This window comes from Acanthochromis polyacanthus, chromosome 19, assembly GCF_021347895.1.
Source record: "Acanthochromis polyacanthus isolate Apoly-LR-REF ecotype Palm Island chromosome 19, KAUST_Apoly_ChrSc, whole genome shotgun sequence".
NCBI lineage: Eukaryota > Metazoa > Chordata > Actinopteri > Pomacentridae > Acanthochromis > Acanthochromis polyacanthus.
In genome coordinates this window covers 23,144,286-23,166,994 of record NC_067131.1, presented here as the reverse complement: position 1 = coordinate 23,166,994, position 22,709 = coordinate 23,144,286, and the positions used below count along the sequence as shown (strand labels likewise).

Sequence of the window (22,709 nt, the reverse complement as noted above, 5' to 3'; positions counted from 1 at the left end):
TGTCCTTGGTGGGACTGGTTGGATGGGGGGCGGGGGGGTGGCTCACGCCCCCACCCATCCCTAAAGGGAATGAAATTATTTAAAAAAATAATAATAATAATAATTGTTATTATTAAAAAATATATATAAATAAATAAATAAATAAATAATTGAAAAAAATATTAATAATAATAATAATAAAATTAAATAAATAATTGTAGCCTTTCTCAGACAACAAACTTTCTCCCCAGGGAGGTGAAACTGGCAGAATGGGGAAACGTTGAGGGGGCGGGCTCTCACTCGCCTCCCTGCCCCACCTATTCTTGTTAGGGGCCCGAGCGTGCCACCGCGGGCTGGTGCGCGGTGTCATTTGCTCGCCCCCTGGTTCCCTGATTTACCCCCTCGCCCACCACTCATTGCTCGGTCGTTGTTTTTTTATTACAACATATATATTATTGTTATATATTATTATTAATAGTATATTCAAATAAATTATATTATATACTATCAGTTTATCTCTTCACTGGACCTTATTGTATTATATTCACCGTTGATGTTATCACTATTACTATTATTATGGTTGATATCTTATTATTATTTTATTCTTCTTAGTATTATATCATAGCATTATTTTTAAAATTATATTATAGGTTGTGCATCGCCCCTCACTCCTCACTGCCTGTTCGTCAATTTTTATTCTTTATCTTTATTTGTTTTTTTTAATTTTTTCTATTTTTTTTTAAATTATTATTATTTTTTGTTTCAGCTTTTTCTTGTTCCCTTCTCCCTCCTCACATATCAAGTCCCCGCCAGTCTACATTATTACTCGTGGTCATTTAACTTACATCGAATCACTGAAACACAATTGCCACTTATCGACAAATGCAGGTTTTTTGTTTTTGTTTTGTTTTGTTTTGTTTGTTTGTTTGTTTTCTGTGCTGGATCTGTTTGTTTGAATTTGTCTACTTCTATCTCTTTTTTTTAAATATTTCCATTTATTGTATCTTCACTGTCTACATCACTGTTGTTGTTATTGTTTGTCACACGGTTTCATAATAAAAAATTAAAAAAAAATAAAAAATAAAATTGTTGGTACCCCTCTGTTAAAGAAGGAAAAACCCACAATTCTCACTGAAATCACTTGAAACTCACAAAAGTAACAATAAATAAAAATTTATTGAAAATTAAATAATCAAAATCAGCCATCACTTTTGAATTGTTGATTAACATAATTATTTAAAAAAACAAACTAATGAAATAGGGCTGGACAAAAATGATGGTACCCATAACTTAATATTTTGTTGCACAACCTTTTGAGGCAATCACTGCAATTAAACGATTTCTGTATTTGTCAATGAGCGTTCTGCAGCTGTCAACAGGTATTTTGGCCCACTCCTCATGAGCAAACAGCTCCAGTTGTCTCAGGTTTGATGGGTGTCTTCTCCAAATGGCATGTTTCAGCTCCTTCCACATATGTTGAATGGGATTCAGATCTGGGCTCATAGAAGGCCACTTTAGAATAGTCCAACGCTTTTCTCTCAGCCATTCTTGGGTGTTTTTGGCTGTGTGTTTTGGATCGTTGTCCTGTTGGAAGACCCATGACCTGCGACTGAGACCAAGCTTTCTGACACTAGGCAGCACATTTCTCTCCAGAATGCCTTGATAGTCTTGAGATTTCATCGTACCTTGCACACTTTCAAGACACCCTGTGCCAGATGCAGCAAAGCAGCCCCAAAACATTACTGAGCCTCCTCCATGTTTCACCGCAGGGACAGTGTTCTTTTCTTCGTATGCTTGGTTTTTGAGTCTATGAACATAGAGTTGATGTGCCTTACCAAAAAGCTCCAGTTTGGTCTCATCTGTCCAAAGGACATTCTCCCAGAAGCTTTGTGGCTTGTCAACATGCATTTTTGCAAATTCCAGTCTGGCTTTTTTATGAGTTTTTTTCAGCAGTGGTGTCCTCCTTGGTCGTCTCCCATGAAGTCCACTTTGGCTCAAACAACGACGAATGGTGCGATCTGACACTGATGTACCTTGGCCTTGGAGTTCACCTTTAATTTCTTTGGAGGTTGCTCTGGGCTCTTTGGATACAATTCGAACGATCCGTCTCTTCAATTTGTCATCAATTTTCCTCTTGCGGCCACGTCCAGGGAGGTTGGCTACTGTCCCGTGGGTCTTGAACTTCTGAATAATATGAGCCACTGTTGTCACAGGAACTTCAAGCTGTTTAGAGATGGTCTTATAGCCTTTACCTTTAAGATGTTTGTCTATAATTTTTTTTCGGATGTCCTGGGACAATTCTCTCCTTCGCTTTCTGTTGTCCATGTTCAGTGTGGTACACACCTTTTCACCAAACAGCAGGGTGACTACTTGTCTCCCTTTAAATAGGCAGACTGACTGATTATGAGTTTGGAAACACCTGTGATGTCAATTAAATGACACACCTGAGTTAATCATGTCACTCTGGTCAAATAGTTTTCAATCTTTTATAGAGGTACCATCATTTTTGTCCAGGCCTGTTTCATTAGTTTGTTTTTTTAAATAATTATGTTAATCAACAATTCAAAAGTAATGGCTGTTTTTGATTATTTAATTTTCAATAAATTTTTATTTATTGTTACTTTTGTGAGTTTCAAGTGATTTCAGTGAGAATTGTGGGTTTTTCCTTCTTTAACTGAGGGGTACCAACAATTTTGTCCACGTGTGTAGGTGCTTCGGCCATGCGTTCATGTTGCTGGGTTCTTCGTCATTTTGACGACTGTTGGCCTCTTTTCTAAACGGCACTGCAGCCTCTGATGGCTCAATCTAAGTCAATGTGGCTCAGGGATACTGAAAAAATATAGAAATGTACACCAATCAGCCACAGCTTTGAAACCATCTGCCTGATATTGTGTAGGTTCTCCATGTGCCACCTAAACAGCTCTGACCTGTTAGACCATGGACACAGGACATCTGATTGTGTTCTATTATGTCTGGCACCATGACATTAGTAGTGGATCCTGTAGGTCTGATGGCTTGCAGAATTAGGCATTTGTGGATGAGACTTGTTCACAGATGCTTCATTGGATCTGGATCTGGGGAGTTTGGAGGCCTGGTCAACTCCTTGGGCATTTTGTCATGTTCCTCTAATCACTCTTGTGGTGTGGTGGGATGCATTGTTCTGTTTGCTTGATTATCAACAATGCTTAGATAGGTGGTGCAAGTGACACACACATGAATACCAAGACCCAAGGTTTCCCAGCAGAACATTGCATTGTATTGAGATGACCAATGTTATTCACTTTACATGTCGTGGTTTTAGTTGTGGTTGATCAGTGTATTTTACTTGCTCAAGCCTTGTTATGAAGATGAAATTTCTAATATGCCACCAAATTTTTTTTACAGCAACTTATGCGATGACAAATCCCCTTTCTTAGCTTTTGCCAGTTTCCAGATAGCATAGCTTTTGTTATTGCAGTTAGAAAAGATAACCTGCCTTGCACAGTTTTGCGGATGTACTGCAATTATATGCTTGCATTTCCATGATTACACAAAAAGATAAATCAGCTTCACCTTTGTTACCTCAAGCTAAAACTACCAACTGAAAATTGACACATTAGCTTTATCATTGGAAGCATGCTGGCATACTTACATTTAGTCTTTGAGAGTGGCTGATACAGTTAGAATGGTGGCCTTTTGGATACTCGTACACACTTACTTTGTTAGGTACACCCAGAAATAAATTCTAAAATATGAAACCAAACAAGGTAAGTACTGGAAAGTGCTAACCTTTTGTTAGCAACCTAGCTAATCACTCTGCCCGTGATAGACTTTCACACTGCCAATCACAGAGAGTGTATTGCATAACTTTTCCTTAGTGAAAAACTGCTTACTAACTTACGTTTCTTAATAGATAACTAAATGATAAAGGCAGTGAATTTTTTTTTTGAGTATAAATAAATGATTCATTTCTCTGGCTTTCTGCTAATGTTTATGAGTTTCCTGTTAAAGGTGCTGGCATGGGGAATTGGATCATACATTTTACTGCTGGCAGGGACATCTCTATTAAATACTCCAGCAAATGGAAAGACTTTGCTAGGTGTGGATTGTTGGGTGTTAACTGGCATTAGAGAGTTGTGATGAGAATGCAACTTGTGAGTTTGAATCAAATCAGATTTTGGTACTTGTGTTCCTGATGTGTTGATTTGTCCAGGATGTTGGGGTACACCCGGTCGACTGGAATTGATAGGTTGGCCTTGACAGTAAAAATGAATATCTGTAACAGTAACTTTACAAGTATACAAGTAGAGTTTCTGATGAGGTCTTGCTAAACTGCTGCTGCACAGTTTCTTTGACCTTTGTGGAAAAATTTAATTTTCACTTTGTTAAACCTATGAGTAGTTACAAGGAACAGTCTGTCAAAGCAGTAACTTGCAAAGGTTAGTTTCCAGTAAGGGCTGCACAGTGGTGTAGGGGTTAGCACTTTCGCCTTGCAGCAAGAAGATCCCCAGTTCAAGTCCCTGCCTGGGCCAGGGATCTTTCTGCATGGAGTTTGCATGTTCTCCCTGTGCATGTGTGGGTTTTCTCCGGGCACTCCGGCTTCCTCCCACAGTCCAAACATATGCTGAGGTTATTTGATAACTCTAAATTGCCCGTAGGTGTGAATGTGAGTGTGATTGTTTGTCTGTATATGTAGCCCTGAGACAGACTGGAGACCTGTCCAGGGTGTCCCCTGTCTTCGCCCAAGTCAGCTGGGATAGACTCCAGCACCCCCCGCGACCCTAGTGAGGATAAAGCGGTGTATAGAGAATGGATGGATGGATTCCAGTAAGTGGACATCAATGGAATACAGTGTTCTCAAGCGGTGGTTCATTGTTCTTCTTAAACAATGGTTTCATATTTATGAAGTAGGCTAAAATGCCTTCTCCCTTAAATAAGGGACAGAAGGCATTTTAGCCTTTACTACTCAGTTTTAAAAAATAAATAGTAAAATACTCCAAAATAATTAGATTTATTCCGACTCATTTTTGTCTACTTTTCAATAATGCTCTTGAGTGTATGATGCCACAGTGTGTTCCAACACTACTTTCATGCAGACATAGAGAAGACTGTAATCAAGAGAAGTTGGGACACCTGTAGGATTTGGTAGCTCCAATTTTCAAGGCTTGATCAACCTGCATTGCTTCAGAACAGCTTTAAGTTGTTCCCTGAAAAAGGCCATTTTGTATAATTCTGAAATATACTTTATTTTTCAGTTTTGGGTAACATTGCCTTTTTCTGCAGCTCTGGCAGTTCACCACTTACCTTTGTACCATTTCAAGCTTTTCATTGGACTTGAACTACATTAATTTCAGTTAAAAAAGGAAACATTGAGGTGTTCTAAAACTTCTGACCAGTAGTGTGTATTCAGTAATTTTATCCATTGTCAATTTAAAATTGTTGATAGTGTCTTTTGTTCATCTTCCAAGAATTTCTTTGTTAAATACATATCATGTGCTGATTCTGTTTCAGTGAACATTTTGCTATTAAAAAGCAATATGTCAAAGGACTGAATCTAAGACCATTTGCAGTTGTGTTGCCCTCACCACAGTTCTTTTTATTTTCTTTTTCAAGTCCTGTTTTCATTGTTGAGCTCCAGGATAAACCTTTGCTGGGCAGTTTCTCACACTTGCAATGCTGTGGTTTTCCACATGTCATATGCATTTCTGTCAAAGTCTTGCTGTACTGGGAAGAAAGGCTTGTGGTCTGACCCTCAGTTGTTTTAGAAGGGGCGACATCCCTTTATTTAGTATGTTTACATAGTCGTCTCATTCTGTACTATTGGTATCACATGTTAACTGAAAATGTCCATAGCCTATTTTGGTGAGGAAATAAATGGAGAATTCACCATTTTGTCAGTGTATGTCTTTTAAAATAGTTGGACGTTGTTTGGAAATTACAACTTTCTTTCTTCATTGAAGGAAGTCATCATAATTGTGTTGACTTTTTGTGAAGTATCTCACTCTTTCAGTTTAATCTTAGCAATATTCAACATAGAAACCTGTTGAATTCATATAGGTATGTTTTCCCTGGTGCTCTTGATGCTCCAGACAGACTTTTCTGTTTATGTCAGAGGTTTGCATATCAGGTTGTAATTGATGACATTTCAGGATCTCATGACTGAATTAGATTATCAGGAGCATCTTCGGCTGCACCACCTCACCAGCCAGCAGCTGCAGCCGGCGGCCCGGTTCGTAATTAGAATGAAATGTCCTGGTTTTTCTAAATCTGGTTAGAGCGGTTAGTGGGTGATTTATTCCACATTCCGTGGCAACCACATGACGGGCCAATGTGTCAATATTGACAGTCTCGTGTCCTGGATAGCACGCTCTTTACTTATTTCAGTTAGTGAAAAACAGGCCCAGAACTGAGGACACATTTCTCCCTATTTCTGTTTGAGTTTGAATAATATTTTATAAAGGAAAAAAATCCTCTCTGAGATGTTATTATTAACGATTAACATTTGCCAACCTGGGGCTGCACAGTGGTGTAGGCGTTAGCACTTTCGCCTTGCAGCAAGAAGATCCCCGGTTCAAATCCTGGCTTGGGCCCGGACTCTTTCTGCATGGAGTTTGCATGTTCTCCCTGTGCATGCGTGGGTTTTCTCTGGGTACTCCGGCTTCCTCCCACAGTCCAAAAAATATGCTGAGGTGAATGTGAGTGTGATTGTTTGTCTACATATGTAGCTCTGCGACAGACTGGCAACCTGTCCAGGGTGTCCCCTGCCTTCGCCCAAGTCAGCTGGGATAGGCTCCATTTAATTGCTTCTCTAAATACTCAGGCCTCATCATTCTGCTAGTGACCTTTGTTGCCTGCTCTTGTAGAAAACTCATCCTTCATTTAGGAAAAGAGATCCAAGCAGTAATGTGACTGATAAAAACGGCTAAATGTGTCTGAATGTCTAAGTTACTTCTTAAAAGGATCATTTTAGGTTTATATGTGAAAAGACAAAAGGAGAAATGAGGTGACAAACATTCAGGACATCAGAACAATCATGTTTTTAAATGTTACTGGATTATATGTAATGTCCAAATGGAAGAACATCGACTGATTAAGTTGCAGCACACAGTTCTCTTTAGCCTTCTTGTTCCTCATGTATAGTTTTTCTCTTAATGTATAGTTTTCTACTAATGCCTCTGTTTCTTTGATCTTTCCTCTTTTGCTTCTCATTCTTCAGTTTGCTTCACTCCTTTCTCCCCCCACCAGCGTACTGTGGTTCTAAATGTTAAAGAAAAATCTTATATACGAGTATCACTGCAATAGGTATAAACTTCATCCATCCATCTATTCTCTATACACCGCTTTATCCTCATAAGGGTCGCACGGGGGGGGGCATGCAAACTCCATGCAGAAAGATCCCAGGCCCACCCTGGGATTTGAGCCTGGGATCTTCTTGCTGCAAGGCAAAAGTGCTAACCACTACACCACTGTGCAGCCCTAGCTGTAAACTTGAATGTACAAAAAGATTATTTTCAGCCATCATATTAATATTTAATTCCCGCAATAAACTGTAAATATAGAAATATAGTAAAAGAATAATCAAATCAACTTGGTATCAACCATTTTCCACTTTTCCCAACTTTTTCCATATTAGTAGCCTGATCGGAAACTATGTCATACATTCATCAAGATTAATGTTTTAGAACTCTTAGTGCCTTTAGTGAATGTTAAAATAGTAAAGCTGCTGTCTGACATTCAAACCTTCTCTTGTATTTAAATGCTTGTCTCTGGCTGCTGTTTTACCTACAGCATTGTCTGTCTTGGTTGACTTTCTGTATACAGTGATTAGCTGCATACACACGTGGACAAAATTGTTGGTACCCCTCCGTTAAAGAAGGAAAAACCCACAATTCTCACTAAAATCACTTGAAACTCACAAAAGTAACAATAAATAAAAATTTATTGAAAATTAAATAATCAAAATCAGCCATCACTTTTGAATTGTGATTAACATAATTATTTAAAAAAACAAACTAATGAAATAGGGCTGGACAAAAATGATGGTACCCATAAATTTTTCAATTTGGATATTTTAATTGCTGCGCAGTGTGTGCCTTTCCACCGGTTATGCCTATGTGTTTTAATAGGTGTGTGTTCTGAATATCTCTCTTGTTGAGTTTTATCTCATATGTGCAATTAAGTTTTTTTATGTTCTGGAGATGTGCACGGTGCTCCGTGGTAGCTGTTTTTTTCTCTTAGTGTGGAGTTTGGCTTGCTCTGTTGCCCGGCAGCCTCCTTGTTAGCCTATGGGTTGACCCGCTTAGGTTTTAGAGTGGGTTTGGGTTCTTTGTCGATTTTATGTGTTTTTTTTGTCTTTGTTTTTTTTATTTTTTTGTTATTTGATGTTCTGCCGGCCTTTTGTACTCTACATGTCTTTCATAACTTTTCGTCTCTGTACATAGACATGTCATACAAATATTTAGGTCAGTGATGAGTCATATAACTTTTACTACCTGGAACTGTAGGGGTATGGGTAAGGCTCTCAAACAAGGTAGAGTTTTCTCACATTTAAAGTCCCTGTCCTCTGATATTATTTTTTTACCGGAGACCCATATTCACCCTTCTGAGCAGAGGCATTTAAGATCTGTATGGATCTCTCAGGTGTATCAGTCCACCTTTTCTTCTAAGGCGAGGGGAGTTGCCATTCTTGTGCGGAGGTCCATTCCTTTTGTATTTAAAACTCAGATTACTGATCCCTGTGGGAGGTACATTTTGGTTACGGGTTTGGTCAATTCAGTACCTTTAGTTCTCTTAAATATTTATGCCCCCAATTTTGATAGCCCTGATTTTTCTGCAAAATATTCAACCTTGTTATGACTTATGATAATCATAATATAATTATTGGTGGTGATTTTAACTGTTATTTTGACCCGCTTTTGGATAGGTCCTCCTCGTCCGCTGCCTCGTTGTTGAAATCTGTTCCTGTTCTTAATGATCTCACGAAATCCCTAGACTTGGTTGACATTTGGAGGCATCTGCACCCCTTAGAGAGACAATACTCTTTTTTTTCCCCTGTGCATGGTACTTTCACTAGGATTGATCACCTGCTAGTTGACTCTAGACTTATTTCAAGTGTCATAAGCTCGACTTATCATAGTATCTTGGTTTCGGATCATGCACCTCTCACATTAGTTATTGATTTTAATCTTCACGCCCCCCAATACAGTTGGAAATTTAATCCTTCTTTATATTTAGATGACACTTTTTGTGATTACATATCAGCCAAGATTGCAGATTTTCTTCTCACTAACGATAATGGTGCTGTCTCAGATTCTATTCTATGGGAGTCCTTTAAAGTAGTTATAAGAGGACATATCATCTCCTACCAGTCGTCTCGTAAAAGGGCTAGGCGTTCGCATCTCATTGATATGGAGATGAAACTAGCTAAATTGGAAGAGGAATATCGAAACTCAGGATCTGAGGACACTCTTAGTACTATTCTGAAAGTGAAGTATGATTACAACCATATTCTTGGCGAACAGGTTGCGAATTATATCCGTAAATTAAAACAGAAGCATTTTGAACTGGGTGAGAAGGCGGATAGGTTGCTTGCTAGGCAACTTAAGGGCATCCAAGCTGATAGGGCAATACATAAGATTTTTTCATCCACCGGTCAACTATTAACTGATCATAAGCTAATTAATGACGCATTTTTAAATTTTTATAGACATTTATACACCTCTAGATCTAACGCTACTGATACAGACTTTGCAAATTTTTTTAACACTTTAGACATTCCTGTCCTTTCTCAGTCTGCGAGGCTGGCTCTGGACTCTGACTTCACACTGCTTGGGATTAGAAGTGCTATTTGTTCTTTTCCCAGCGGTAAAGCATGTGGCCCAGACGGTTTTGGGATAGAATTCTATAAGACTCATATTGATAGTGTCGCACCCCTTTTGCTTCGGATGATCAATTGCTCAGTGAAAAATGGTACCTTCCCTTACTCTCTTTATGATGCCCATATTTGTGTCATTTTGAAACAGGACAGAGATGAAACAAGGGTTTCATCGTATCGCCCCCTTAGTCTTCTTAATTCACACCAAAAAATTATAGCAAAAGTCCTGGCCAATCGCTTAAGCAAATTTATTGGTACTTTAATACATCCTGATCAATCAGGTTTTATTCCGGACAGATTTTCCTTTTCAAATACAAGAAGTTTGCTAAACCTGATGTACACAACAAATCTACCTTACTCTGCTGTTATTTCACTGGATGCTCAGCAGGCCTTTGACCAGGTAGAATGGAGGTACATGTTTGCTGCGCTCAATAAATTTGGTTTTGGGTCGAGATTTATGAATCTCTTAAAGATGCTTTATGCCAATCCCCGATCCTCTGTGTTAACTAACCATGACAGGTCCCCTCCATTCCTGTTGTACCGTGGCACTAGGCAGGGCTGCTGTCTCTCTCCTATGCTTTTCGCATTAGCTCTCGAACCTTTGGCCATAGCCATCAGAGCAAACCCCCAGATCTCTGGCATTAGATGTGGCACTTCTGAATGCACCATCGGTCTGTATGCAGATGATGTCATTTTGACTCTGTCAGATGTAAAGACTTCTCTTGCACCCCTTCTTAATCTGATAGATGGCTTTGGGCGACTCTCTGGGTTCACTATAAATTGGGAGAAATCTGTGTTTATGCCTTTAGCTGATGGCCTTGACCCTAGTTTTCTTTTTAATTTGCCTTGTAGAGTTGCTCATGATCAATTATCTTATTTGGGGATTGTTGTCCCCAGAAACCCTAAATTTGTTTTTAAAATGAACTATCTGAACTTGATCGGTAAGCTCAAGCGTTTGATAGACAAATGGAAACTTCTCCCTCTCTCAATGATTGGACGTATCAACATTATCAAAATGGTCGTGCTCCCTAAATTCACATATCTTTTTCAGCATGTGCCCATCTTCCTTACTTCCTCCTTTTTTAAGATGTTGGACTCTATTATCATGCCCTTTATCTGGGCCTCCAAACCCCCTCGTATATCAAGGGCCCACCTACAGAAGCCGACAGAGGATGGTGGCCTGGGTCTTCCCGTCTTTCGACATTACTATTGGGCCTGTAATGCCAGAGCTTGGCTTTTCTGGAATCAATCCTCGGTGGGTGGAGAGGTGTGCAGGCCCGGCCCTAGATGGCCTGAGATTGAGCTTAGTAATGCTCTATCACTTACAGGTGCCTCACTGTCAGCTATTTTATTTTCAACACCTGATTTCAAAATGAAATCCCTGCGCAACAATTTTGTGCTCTACAACTCAATCAAGATTTTGAAACAAATTAAGGGAATCCTGAGGCTCCCAATAATTTCTATACATGCTCCCATTTATCAGAACCCTTGTTTTAAGCCGGGATTAATGGGTGCAGTTTTCAAGCGGTGGGCGAATGTTGGTTTAATTTCTATCAGGGATCTGTACGTTGATAATCATTTAGCCTCTTTTTCTGAACTTCAAGAAAAGTTCAAACTCCCTGCTAGTCAATTTTTTCACTATTTGCAAATTAGGAATTTTGTTAGGCAGTCATTTCCCCGCTTAGAGGTGGCTCCAATAAAACATGTTTTTTATGACATTATGACCAAACCTCCCACCTCTAAACATTTGATCTCTCAATTGGTCAACCTCTTTTCTGTGGCAACCCCCTCTCTCCATATAAAGGAGGCATGGAATGAAGACACCGGGGAAGTAATCTCTAATGATCTTTGGGCAAAAGTGTTATATAGGATAAAAACTTGCTCTATTAATGCTCGACTCCAGCTTATTCAGTTTAAAGTAGTTCATAGGTTGCAGTACTCCAAGAAAAGACTGAACAAAATATTTCCTGCTGTTTCTCCCATTTGTGATAAATGCAATTCGGCAGAGGGTACTCTTGCACATCTTTTCTGGTCCTGCTCTAAGCTCACATGTTTTTGGTTTGACATTTTTCTATTGTATAGCACTGTTTATGATAGACAACTGGCTCCTGACTGTCTTTTAGCAATACTGGGCTGTTCTAATGTCTCTCTGACTTTTCCTTCTGCTTTACAACAAGCACTCATGTTTGGCATGGTTATTGCAAAGCGGGTCATTTTGAGGGAATGGAAGTCTCCTTCCCCTCCCTGCTTTAGAAGATGGCTGAATGACATGGTCTCCTGTTTACACCTTGAAGAAGTTCGGTTTGCAATGTCCAATTCCCTAGATAAATTTAAAAAGATTTGGGGCCCTTTTATAGAGTATATTAGGAGGGTGGGACCACAATCTGATGCTTGAGGGCTTTGCTCCCTTTTTGGCCTTGCTGTGCTGTTTATTCTTACATATCCATTTATTGAGACTTTGTCATTCCCCTCATGATTAGGCCTTCCGGACTAAATCTCTGGCCTTTTCCCTACGCTTTGGACAATCTTGGATCTTGTGTTGACATGTATTGTATATTTTTTCATTTATTAATGGTTAAACGCTGGCTGTAGAGTGTTTTTTTTTCTCTCTCCCTTGTTTCTCTTGTGGTTTTTTTTCCTTTTTTCTTTTTTCCTTTTGTGTATTTTATGTGTTGGGGAAAAAAATTGAAAAAATTCTTTGCATAAATAAAATTTTCAAAAAAAAAAATGATGGTGTGTTTAGAAGGAATTTGCATAGATATAAAAGACGATGCAATGCTTTGTTTCGGCAGTTAAAATCTCGAGATTTTGCTCATGTTTGTTCTTATAGCTTCTGTATTGAATCAACATTATTCGCATAAGACTCTGAAGACTGCTTGAAGACTCTTTAAAACTTTTTGAAGACTCCAGGTTTTGATCCAGAATTGATATTTGACTACATGTTGGATGAAGCTGCTGATCCTTACTGGCCATTAGGAGGTGGACTGAGTGACAACAGAGGGCCCTAATTATAGATAGACACAGGCAGTTAATTGTTTTTCATCCAATTTGATGTGATCAGAATTTCCTGTAAATGCTCTTCTTGGACAAAAGATGAATAAAAAAATGGAGAGAGACAGCATATGTGTGTGTGCCCACACGAAATCAATTCCTGCCACCCGTTACATATTTAAATCACACAATTCGGTATCTGTACATAACGTACACATGCAAAACACACCTGTGCTCACCCCTCAAGGCAATTTTTTATTAAAGATTTCATCTCTCGGAAATGATAAAACAACTGAGCAGCCTTGGCAGAGTACTGCGTTCTCTGAGTGCTTTTCTTGTCTTAAATTATGTTGTTGCCAATAGGAAAAAGAACAATAATAAAGCATGGACAATAGACCCTTTAATGACCCACGTCATGAATGACGTCACAGCTTTAGCTGGAGGCAAAAGAGGAAGCCCGCGGCCGTGACCGAAAGGCGAAAGACTGAGGGACTAGGCTCTATCAACTTTTCTAAAATGTCGTCCTGCTGTGTTTTTGGATGCCAGAATAGGAGGAATGACATTGGCGAACACAAATTCAAGTTTTATAGGATTCCACCGAACACTCGTACTCAGAGGGAACAAAGACAGTTGTGGTTAAATGCACTGAGGCGAAAAGACTGGACAGAGACGATCAGCTGCAGTCAATTCCAGCCATTTTCAGTACAAAAAATCGCTAATATTCTATTTGTAAATAAAAAATATGACGAGAAATACAGGGAATATTGGACGCGCATCGCGAGGTGCATTTCCTTGAAAACGACCGATTCGTGGATTTTATACCGACTTCAAGACATGTTTTGGACAAAATAGTTTACTGGCTTGTTTCGTCTGGATGTCCAAGGTTGGATTATGGCCGTTTTTTGTGGAATATTTTCATCTGTGTGTAATAACGAACCCGGAAATGTGAGTCGCGCTGTGTACGTTAAAACCGTGTACAGAGAAAGGATGGATGGATATTCGTTGTTTGTCGGACAAATGTTTTTATATTAGCCGCTGTGGTAATCACATTTGAAAGTGGTTTATACCGGTGGATTCATGAGAATCTAAGCTTTCCATCAGCGTATAGTGTTTATATACACACGTGGACAAAATTGTTGGTACCCCTCAGTTAAAGAAGGAAAAACCCACAATTCTCACTGAAATCACTTGAAACTCACAAAAGTAACAATAAATAAAAATTTATTGAAAATTAAATAATCAAAATCAACCATCACTTTTGAATTGTTGATTAACATAATTATTTAAAAAAACAAACTAATGAAATAGGGCTGGACAAAAATGATGGTACCCATAACTTAATATTTTGTTGCACAACCTTTTGAGGCAATCACTGCAATTAAACGATTTCTGTATTTGTCAATGAGCGTTCTGCAGCTGTCAACAGGTATTTTGGCCCACTCCTCATGAGCAAACAGCTCCAGTTGTCTCAGGTTTGATGGGTGTCTTCTCCAAATGGCATGTTTCAGCTCCTTCCACATATGTTGAATGGGATTCAGATCTGGGCTCATAGAAGGCCACTTTAGAATAGTCCAACGCTTTTCTCTCAGCCATTCTTGGGTGTTTTTGGCTGTGTGTTTTGGATCGTTGTCCTGTTGGAAGACCCATGACCTGCGACTGAGACCAAGCTTTCTGACACTAGGCAGCACATTTCTCTCCAGAATGCCTTGATAGTCTTGAGATTTCATCGTACCTTGCACACTTTCAAGACACCCTGTGCCAGATGCAGCAAAGCAGCCCCAAAACATTACTGAGCCTCCTCCATGTTTCACCGTAGGGACAGTGTTCTTTTCTTCGTATGCTTGGTTTTTCAGTCTATGAACATAGAGTTGATGTGCCTTACCAAAAAGCTCCAGTTTGGTCTCATCTGTCCAAAGGACATTCTCCCAGAAGCTTTGTGGCTTGTCAACATGCATTTTTGCAAATTCCAGTCTGGCTTTTTTATGAGTTTTTTTCAGCAGTGGTGTCCTCCTTGGTCGTCTCCCATGAAGTCCACTTTGGCTCAAACAACGACGAATGGTGCGATCTGACACTGATGTACCTTGGCCTTGGAGTTCACCTTTAATTTCTTTGGAGGTTGCTCTGGGTTCTTTGGATACAATTCGAACGATCCGTCTCTTCAATTTGTCATCAATTTTCCTCTTGCTGCCACGTCCAGGGAGGTTGGCTACTGTCCCGTGGGTCTTGAACTTCTGAATAATATGAGCCACTGTTGTCACAGGAACTTCAAGCTGTTTAGAGATGGTCTTATAGCCTTTACCTTTAAGATGTTTGTCTATCATTTTTTTTCGGATGTCCTGGGACAATTCTCTCCTTCGCTTTCTGTTGTCCATGTTCAGTGTGGTACACACCTTTTCACCAAACAGCAGGGTGACTACTTGTCTCCCTTTAAATAGGCAGACTGACTGATTATGAGTTTGGAAACACCTGTGATGTCAATTAAATGACACACCTGAGTTAATCATGTCACTCTGGTCAAATAGTTTTCAATCTTTTATAGAGGTACCATCATTTTTGTCCAGGCCTGTTTCATTAGTTTGTTTTTTTAAATAATTATGTTAATCAACAATTCAAAAGTAATGGCTGTTTTTGATTATTTAATTTTCAATAAATTTTTATTTATTGTTACTTTTGTGAGTTTCAAGTGATTTCAGTGAGAATTGTGGGTTTTTCCTTCTTTAACTGAGGGGTACCAACAATTTTGTCCACGTGTGTATTATACTTAGATTTCTCGATTATTGAGCATAATCCAGTAAGTGAAATAACATGATTTTATGACTGACTTTCGTAGAGTAATTCTTTGAGTGTTCTTGCATTCATGTGCTTTGGACGAAACTTTTTCATGTCCACTGGAGCATCCACCTCAACAAGGGACTTTCCTCTTGGGCCTCACATGCTGTAAATGTGTGATTTTATTGACTGCAGTCTATAATCAGATTTTCTAATGGGCTGTCGATGGTTGCTTATTTGAAATTATTTACAGCATATGCAGCTGTTGCTGTGAAGTTTGAAGGTAATGCAAGGATTTGGTGTAAAACATGCTCATATTTTTTCCTGTCTTTTTCAGGGTCTTATTAAAATCAGAGGCGACAAATGCTGGAGAGACCTCACCTGCATGGACTACCATTACGAGGTGTGTACCCAGAATGTTGTGTATTTATCAAACTATGTGTTTTTCCATTTTGCTGGTTGTTTATATTGTGTCATGCTATTAAATTAGACAATTGCAGTTCATGATGCTGATCATTTTTTTTATCTCCTGCCTGACATCCATGACTTCCTTTTAATCTGACAGCAATTAAATGTATCTGCGTCATGTCTGAATAAGTGCCCTGGTAAATAGAAGTTGTGATGGCTATCGTACTAGGGCAAACATTTACGTATCACTTTTAACTTTTAAATCCATAATTTGTAATCGTATGTTTCTAAGGGTTGATATTACCATTCATTTAGAGCAGGGGTGTCAAACATACAATCTGCGGACCAAAACCGGCCCTCCAGAGGGTCCAATCCAGCCCGTGGGATGATATTGTAAAGTGTAAAAATTACAGAAAACTGCAAATTGTAATTTGTAAAACTATAAAATAATTTCTAGACCCTGACAAGTTGTTTTGATCATAAAATAAAATACTATATTGCTCATTGTTCTTCTGTCATTTTGTGTCGCATTTTTGTCACTTTGTGTCTTGTTTTTGTTGTTTTTTGTCTTGTTTTATCTGACTTTTCTCATTTGTCTAATTTTTTAAATCGTTTTGTTTCTCATTTTTGTGGTTTTGTGGTTCCTTTTTGTCTTGCTTGTGTTTTTTGTCTTGTTCTTTCATTTTGTGTTTTGCTTTATTCATTGTTTTGTGTATAGTTTTGTCCTTTTTTGTCTGACTTGTCATTTTGATAATAAAGTAAAATACTATATTGTGCAGTTCCAGATACCTGTGACTAAACGTTTTGTGCCTTAATAGATACTCTGAACTGTAAAATGTAATGTGTAAATGATAAACTGAGGCATAATACTGTTGAAATTGAACTTTTTTTTCTCAAGAAATTTCAGGTTGCTCATAATGTTTTGTAAAAAGATGATAATTCCTTAAAGATAGTGTCTACAGATACGGACCCGGACCCGTAGCCTGTGGCCTACGGATACGGCACTTTCCATTTGCCAGACAGATACGGACCCGTATGTGAGTCTCACGAGTCAAGAAGCTGCTAACCACTGCAAACTGTTGAAAGGTAAGCAAAGGTTAGAGTTAGGTTTAGGGTCCGTACCTGTAGTCTACCGGGAGTCACGTGACCAGATCTTGCGTATCTGATTGGCAAATGGAAAGTGCCGTATCCATAGGCCACAGGCTACGGGTACGGGTCCGTACCTCTAGCAACTACCTTCCTTAAATGTGAACTTGTTTTGCACTAAAAGGAAAAATTTGGAGTTTTCATTATTTATCGGCCCACTTGAGATCAAATTGGGCTGAATGTGGCCCTTGAACTAGGAGGAGTTTGACACCCCTGATTTAAAGTCTTATTTTGGACAACGCAAAAGCAGAGGACATATTTCTATCTCAATATGAACTGCTAAATGCTCCACTGTGACCTCTAGCTAGTTGCTAAATTGCAGTTATGGCAGGTAGCACATAATGAGCCTAACCAAGATAACAAAGTTGCAGGCTGCAAAACCAAAACAATGAGCTGGAAGTCACCACAACACCAGCTCTGCAGCTGAGGAAAGCTACAGAGTTGAATGATAATTCTCTGTTTGTCACTATAAGTTCCTCCTTTCACATCAGACAATACTAACACAAGCAAATTGATTAGAACAGCTTTGAGATGCACTTTGTTCATGAAAATTTTTATATCTGCTATGGCAGTGTGCCTTTCTCAATATATAATCCCAAAGATGTTAGCTGATCTCTGGGACATACAGCACAGAAAACATCACAGTAATGAACTCTGAGAACCAAAGCCTTCACCAAAGCTATCACTTACATGTGTGGAGTTCACTTGCTGCAGTGCAGTATTGTTGTAATTTATTCTTGAGACTGCATGACCAGCAAAACCAGACGAAGTTTCCCAAAGGCCTGTTTTCTTCGACAGTCGGAACATCTAAGGCTGATCCAGTTATGCAAAAACATTGGATATTTTCCTCGTCTCCTAAATGATGACAGAACTGCAATGAACTCACATCAGGCTAACCACACCAGAGCAGTGCATTACGGTAACCGCTGTTGTGGGTGTCAATAAATCTGCCTCTTACACAGAGCGTGAGGTTGTGCATATCCAGTGTTTGTTTTTCCCTCGTGGGACACTCAACTGCTCTGACCCACACTGCTCTGTGTTAGCGAGCCGCAGAGGGAGGAGGGCTGTCTTCTGTAATTAACACAGACAGGAATACACCAGCTCCTATGGGACTGGATGACTGGAGATGACACATACACATCAAGAATACTGTGGAGATATTCACTCAGTTTGAAATACAATGGGAATGGAGTACAGGCTGTAATACACTGGCTCCTGTGGGACTTTGATAGCTGGTGTTGTTTTGGGTTACAATGTATTTGACTTATGGAAGTAAATTAGGGATTATATGCTTGGCATATAAGTTGAAACATTTAGCTTTCTGTCCTTTTTATTTTAGTTTGGGAAAAGTTTTGATTTGGTTTTTCTGGTACTCTGGATTGTAAATCTAATTCCCAGATTTTCCCACAGTTTTAGCATTGCTAAAGTCATGCAGAGCAATAGACCAGTGGTTCTCTAGCTTGAGGGTTTTTAAGAAAAAAAATTTGACATCACATCTAGTCCCCTGTTACTTATATGCAAAATATTGAACTTTTGCATTTAATATTTGATCAAATTTAATATCCTGTGTATGAAAAGTCCATGTTTGCTTGAACTGTTCAACACTGTGCACATGCACATTATGATGATACGCACATTTGTAAGGTTTTGTAAGCCAAAGGATTAAATGTGTATCAGAATGGTTTTGTAGTCATACCATACTGTATATTAGTAATGTTTCAACACTTACTGAACCTGCAGACAAAATTGTATGCTGAGAATCATGTATGCTCGATACTGGATTTTTGCCAATATCCGGTGTTTTCCAACTCATTTTGGCCGATTGCAAACATACCCACATACCTCTTCCACCTAATTGCAGAGAAAATCAAGTCTTTTCTGTAGTGGAATTAACATAAAGGACCTGGACTTATGATCAATCACTGTGCAATATTAGTATTTCTGTTCATAGCAGAATCTGTGCATACCATTGTTGTTTTCATGTACTATCAGTCAAAAGTTTGGACACACCTTCTCATTTAATGTTTTTTCTTTATTTTGAATGCATTGTAGATTCTCACTGAAGGCTTCCAAACTATGAATGAACACATATGGAATTATGTAGTAAACAAAAAAATGTGAAATAAGTCAAATTATGTTTCATATTTTACATTCTTCAAGATAGCCACCCTTTGCTTTGATTACTGCTTTGCACACTCTTGGCTTTCTCTCAGTGAGCTTCATGAGGTAGTCTATTTTGAAGAATCTAAAAATTGGAGTTCATTCCAGTTGACTTAGGATGAAGGCAGGAGACAACCTGGACACGTCACCAGGCTATCACAGGGGTACATATAGAGACAAACAAGCACACTCACATTCACACCTACGGACAATTTAGAGCTACCAATTAACCTGTGCATATTTTTGGACTGTGGGAGGAAGCCGAAGTACCCAAAAAAAACCCACTCATGCTCAGGGAGAACATGCAAACTCCATGCAGAAAGATCACAGGACCAGGCCTGGAACCAGGGGATCTTCTCGCTGCAAGGCAACAGTGCTAACCACTGAGCACTGTGTTGTGCAACAATAATTCACTGACTTTGCCCCAGTCCTGCTGGGCTGAGCGTCGACATAGCAGATTTTGTTGAGCACCAGTGTCCTGTTTTAATTATTCCCCATGAGGAGAGAGGTATGAGACTAGCCAGAGAGAGAGAAAAAAAAAAAGCTGCCCCCAGCGTCTTTTTTCAAAGTGCTCAGCCTTTTGCTACTGCCATTTTGGTGTTTAATATCTTATTGACACTTTAACAATATAAATAACATAAACAAAAGTAGAAAAAAAACACCCAAAACAAACTGATCAATCTACTGCTACTTACAGAAAACAAAACACAGTTTAAAACACAAAACATTCAGACCATCAGTAAGCAGATCAACCAGACTACTGAGCCTAGTCATTCTCGTACCATTGTTGATGGTTTGCTGAAAAAAATCAAAAATGGCCTCTACACCTGGCCATTTTTTTCTCAGAGCCCCTCATCACAAATCATATTTTTTCCAACTTAAGATAAAACAATACATCTTTAATCCAGTGTGATACTGTGGGTGGAGCAGCATCCTTCCATTTGAGAAGAATTAGACGGCATACTAGCAAGGTTACAAAGGCAATATGTTTCCAATCCCCAGCAGGAAGTCCTAAGTCCACATCACTATACCCAAAAACAAACAAAAGCGGATTCAGGTTTAAACGGACTCCTAGTGTACAAGAAAGTGCTTCACATACCTTCTCAACATTGTTGTATTTTAGGACAGGACCAAAACATGTGGCGTCTGCCGATTTGTATCTATCACACTTCGGGTCAATGTGGGGATAAATCCCAGCCAGTTTAGACTTATGGAGATGTGTTCGATGAACCACTTTGAACTGAATACGAGAGTGTCTTGCACACATTGAAGATGAATGAATTTTCCTAAGAATATCAACCAGTTCTACTTCACTAATATTCATCTGGATATCCTGCTCCCACGCTCCCTTGATAACAGACATAGAGAGGACATCCAAATGAGAAATCAAGCGCAGCATTGAAGAAATAACTTTCTTTTTTGTTGGGTTAAAAGACATCAGTTCATCGATTACATTATTGGGAGGTTTGTCTGGGAACCCCGGAATGGAACCTGAAACAAAGTGTCTCACCTGTAAGTATCGACAAAAATTAGGAGGATGTAAATGGTATTTGACAGACAGCTGTTCAAAGGAAGCAAATCGGTTATGTTTGAAAAAGGCCATTGAAGCTTTTCAGCCCCTGTCTGCACCACATACAAACCGTGCTATCCTGCAACGAAGGAGGAAAAAAATTATTAGACATTATTGGACTAAATAGACTCATATTTTGGAGAACAAAATGTTTTTTGAAATTGTGAGCATATTTTAGTTGAATTATGAACTATAGGGTTATTATTAGTTCAATTTGGAAGCAGTGGAACCGATGCACCAATTACAGTCGGTAAAGACAAAGAACTACAGGAAAGTTTCTCCAACTCAACCCACGCTGGCCCACTGTTGTCAGAATGACAATATATACCCAGAAGGATGAACAACATAGATTGGCTGCTCAATAGTAGTGCTGAAAGTTTGGGAGAGCTAGGCCACCATCTTGCTTAGATTTCTGCAAGTGTTCGTTAAGGAGGTGTGGCTTTTTGCCATTCCATATAAAAGATGAAATAATTGAATCAAGTTTTTAAAGTAAGCCTTGGAGATGAACACAGGGAGGCTCTGAAACAAATACAAGTATCGGGGTAGCACAGACATTTTGAGAAAGTGAAATGAGTGACCATTTAGAGAAGTCCTGCTGAACCTTAACTTGTACTTTGGCAAAGTTGTTTTTAAAAAGATTACAAAAATTTCTTGTCACAGTGATGCCAAGATAGATAAAGCTATGCATAGCTATCTTAAAGAGTAATGTAATATTTTCTAGAGCTGAATCAGACAAGTTTAATTGCAGCAGTTCACTCTTTGCTGCGGCCATTTTGATAACTTCTCGTTGAAAATCCCTGAAATTTTCAGAAAAGTCCTGGTTTTTGCTCCTTTTCAGGCATCAAATATATCAGCCAGGTTTGTCGCCCTGAAAAGGAAAGAAAATGCAGGAGAAGCTGTTTCTGGTCATGTGTCTTTATAACAAAGCGATTCTAGTTTATCATATGACGGCAGTTAAAGTGGCAATATGTTGTTAAAATAGGTTGTCCTGTTCGCAGTGCCCAGCCGCTGCTTTTGGACACATGTCCTTACACTACAGTGTTTCAACAGCTTTTATTTTTATGCTGGAATTGCTGTGTGGCCACAGTGGCTAACAAAAGCTGCAGACTCCTGCTTTAACTACACTCTGAATTCAGCTCTGAAATGGGAGAAATAAACGCCTGCAGTGGGGATTCTTTAGTAGCATGCTGACATGTATTTTTGGTTAGTGTACCAGAAAATGTGTTGTCACCTTACAAATCATCTTACAATGTGGAGCTTATTCCGTGCTGGGTCAGTTTCCCTGACCAGGTCCAATTTCAGCTGTCAACAGCTTAGAGACTAATGGAGACTTACAGGCACACACAGCGCACCGGAAGCCACTGGCGCCAGGTGAAGCCTTAATAACCCCCGCTGACACACTGCTCCCTTTCAAATCTCCAGAGGAACTGCAGATCTCCGCCTGTCCCGACTCTCAGGGGGCTGTGTGGGCGTGTCTCGGCATAGTTGCCGTTTTGTTTGCCTCAGTCTGTTTGTTGTAATGCAGCTAGTTTGCAGACCATGTGGGGTTGTTTGGTCGTCTGAGGTTGCAGGCTCCCTTCCCTTGGATTTCCAGGTGTGTTTTGGTACGCTACACGTCAAATAACCTCATGTTTTTCCCCTTTCTATTCCATGAAAACAATTAGAGTATAGATTAGGTTGCCAGCTGTCCTGTTTTCTTTGTTGCTCCACCTATTTCTGTGCTGTATTTATTTTTCACCACCTTACCTGACACTGTTTGCATGTTCAGCTATTACACGGTTTGCATGCAGCCACCTCACACACACACACACACCCACACACATATACACACTC

The 22,709-nt window shown here is 39.3% G+C and overlaps 1 protein-coding gene across 1 annotated transcript in view; it reads left to right on the top strand.

Annotated features, from left to right (window-relative positions):
- The window catches only part of lmf1 (lipase maturation factor 1), a 53,512-nt gene that overhangs the window by 17,139 nt on the left and 13,664 nt on the right, over window positions 1–22,709 (top strand). The window contains exon 5 of the mRNA XM_022204955.2: window positions 15,930–15,995. Coding sequence (XP_022060647.2) covers window positions 15,930–15,995 — 66 coding nt within the window. The remainder of the gene's footprint in view (window positions 1–15,929; window positions 15,996–22,709) is intronic.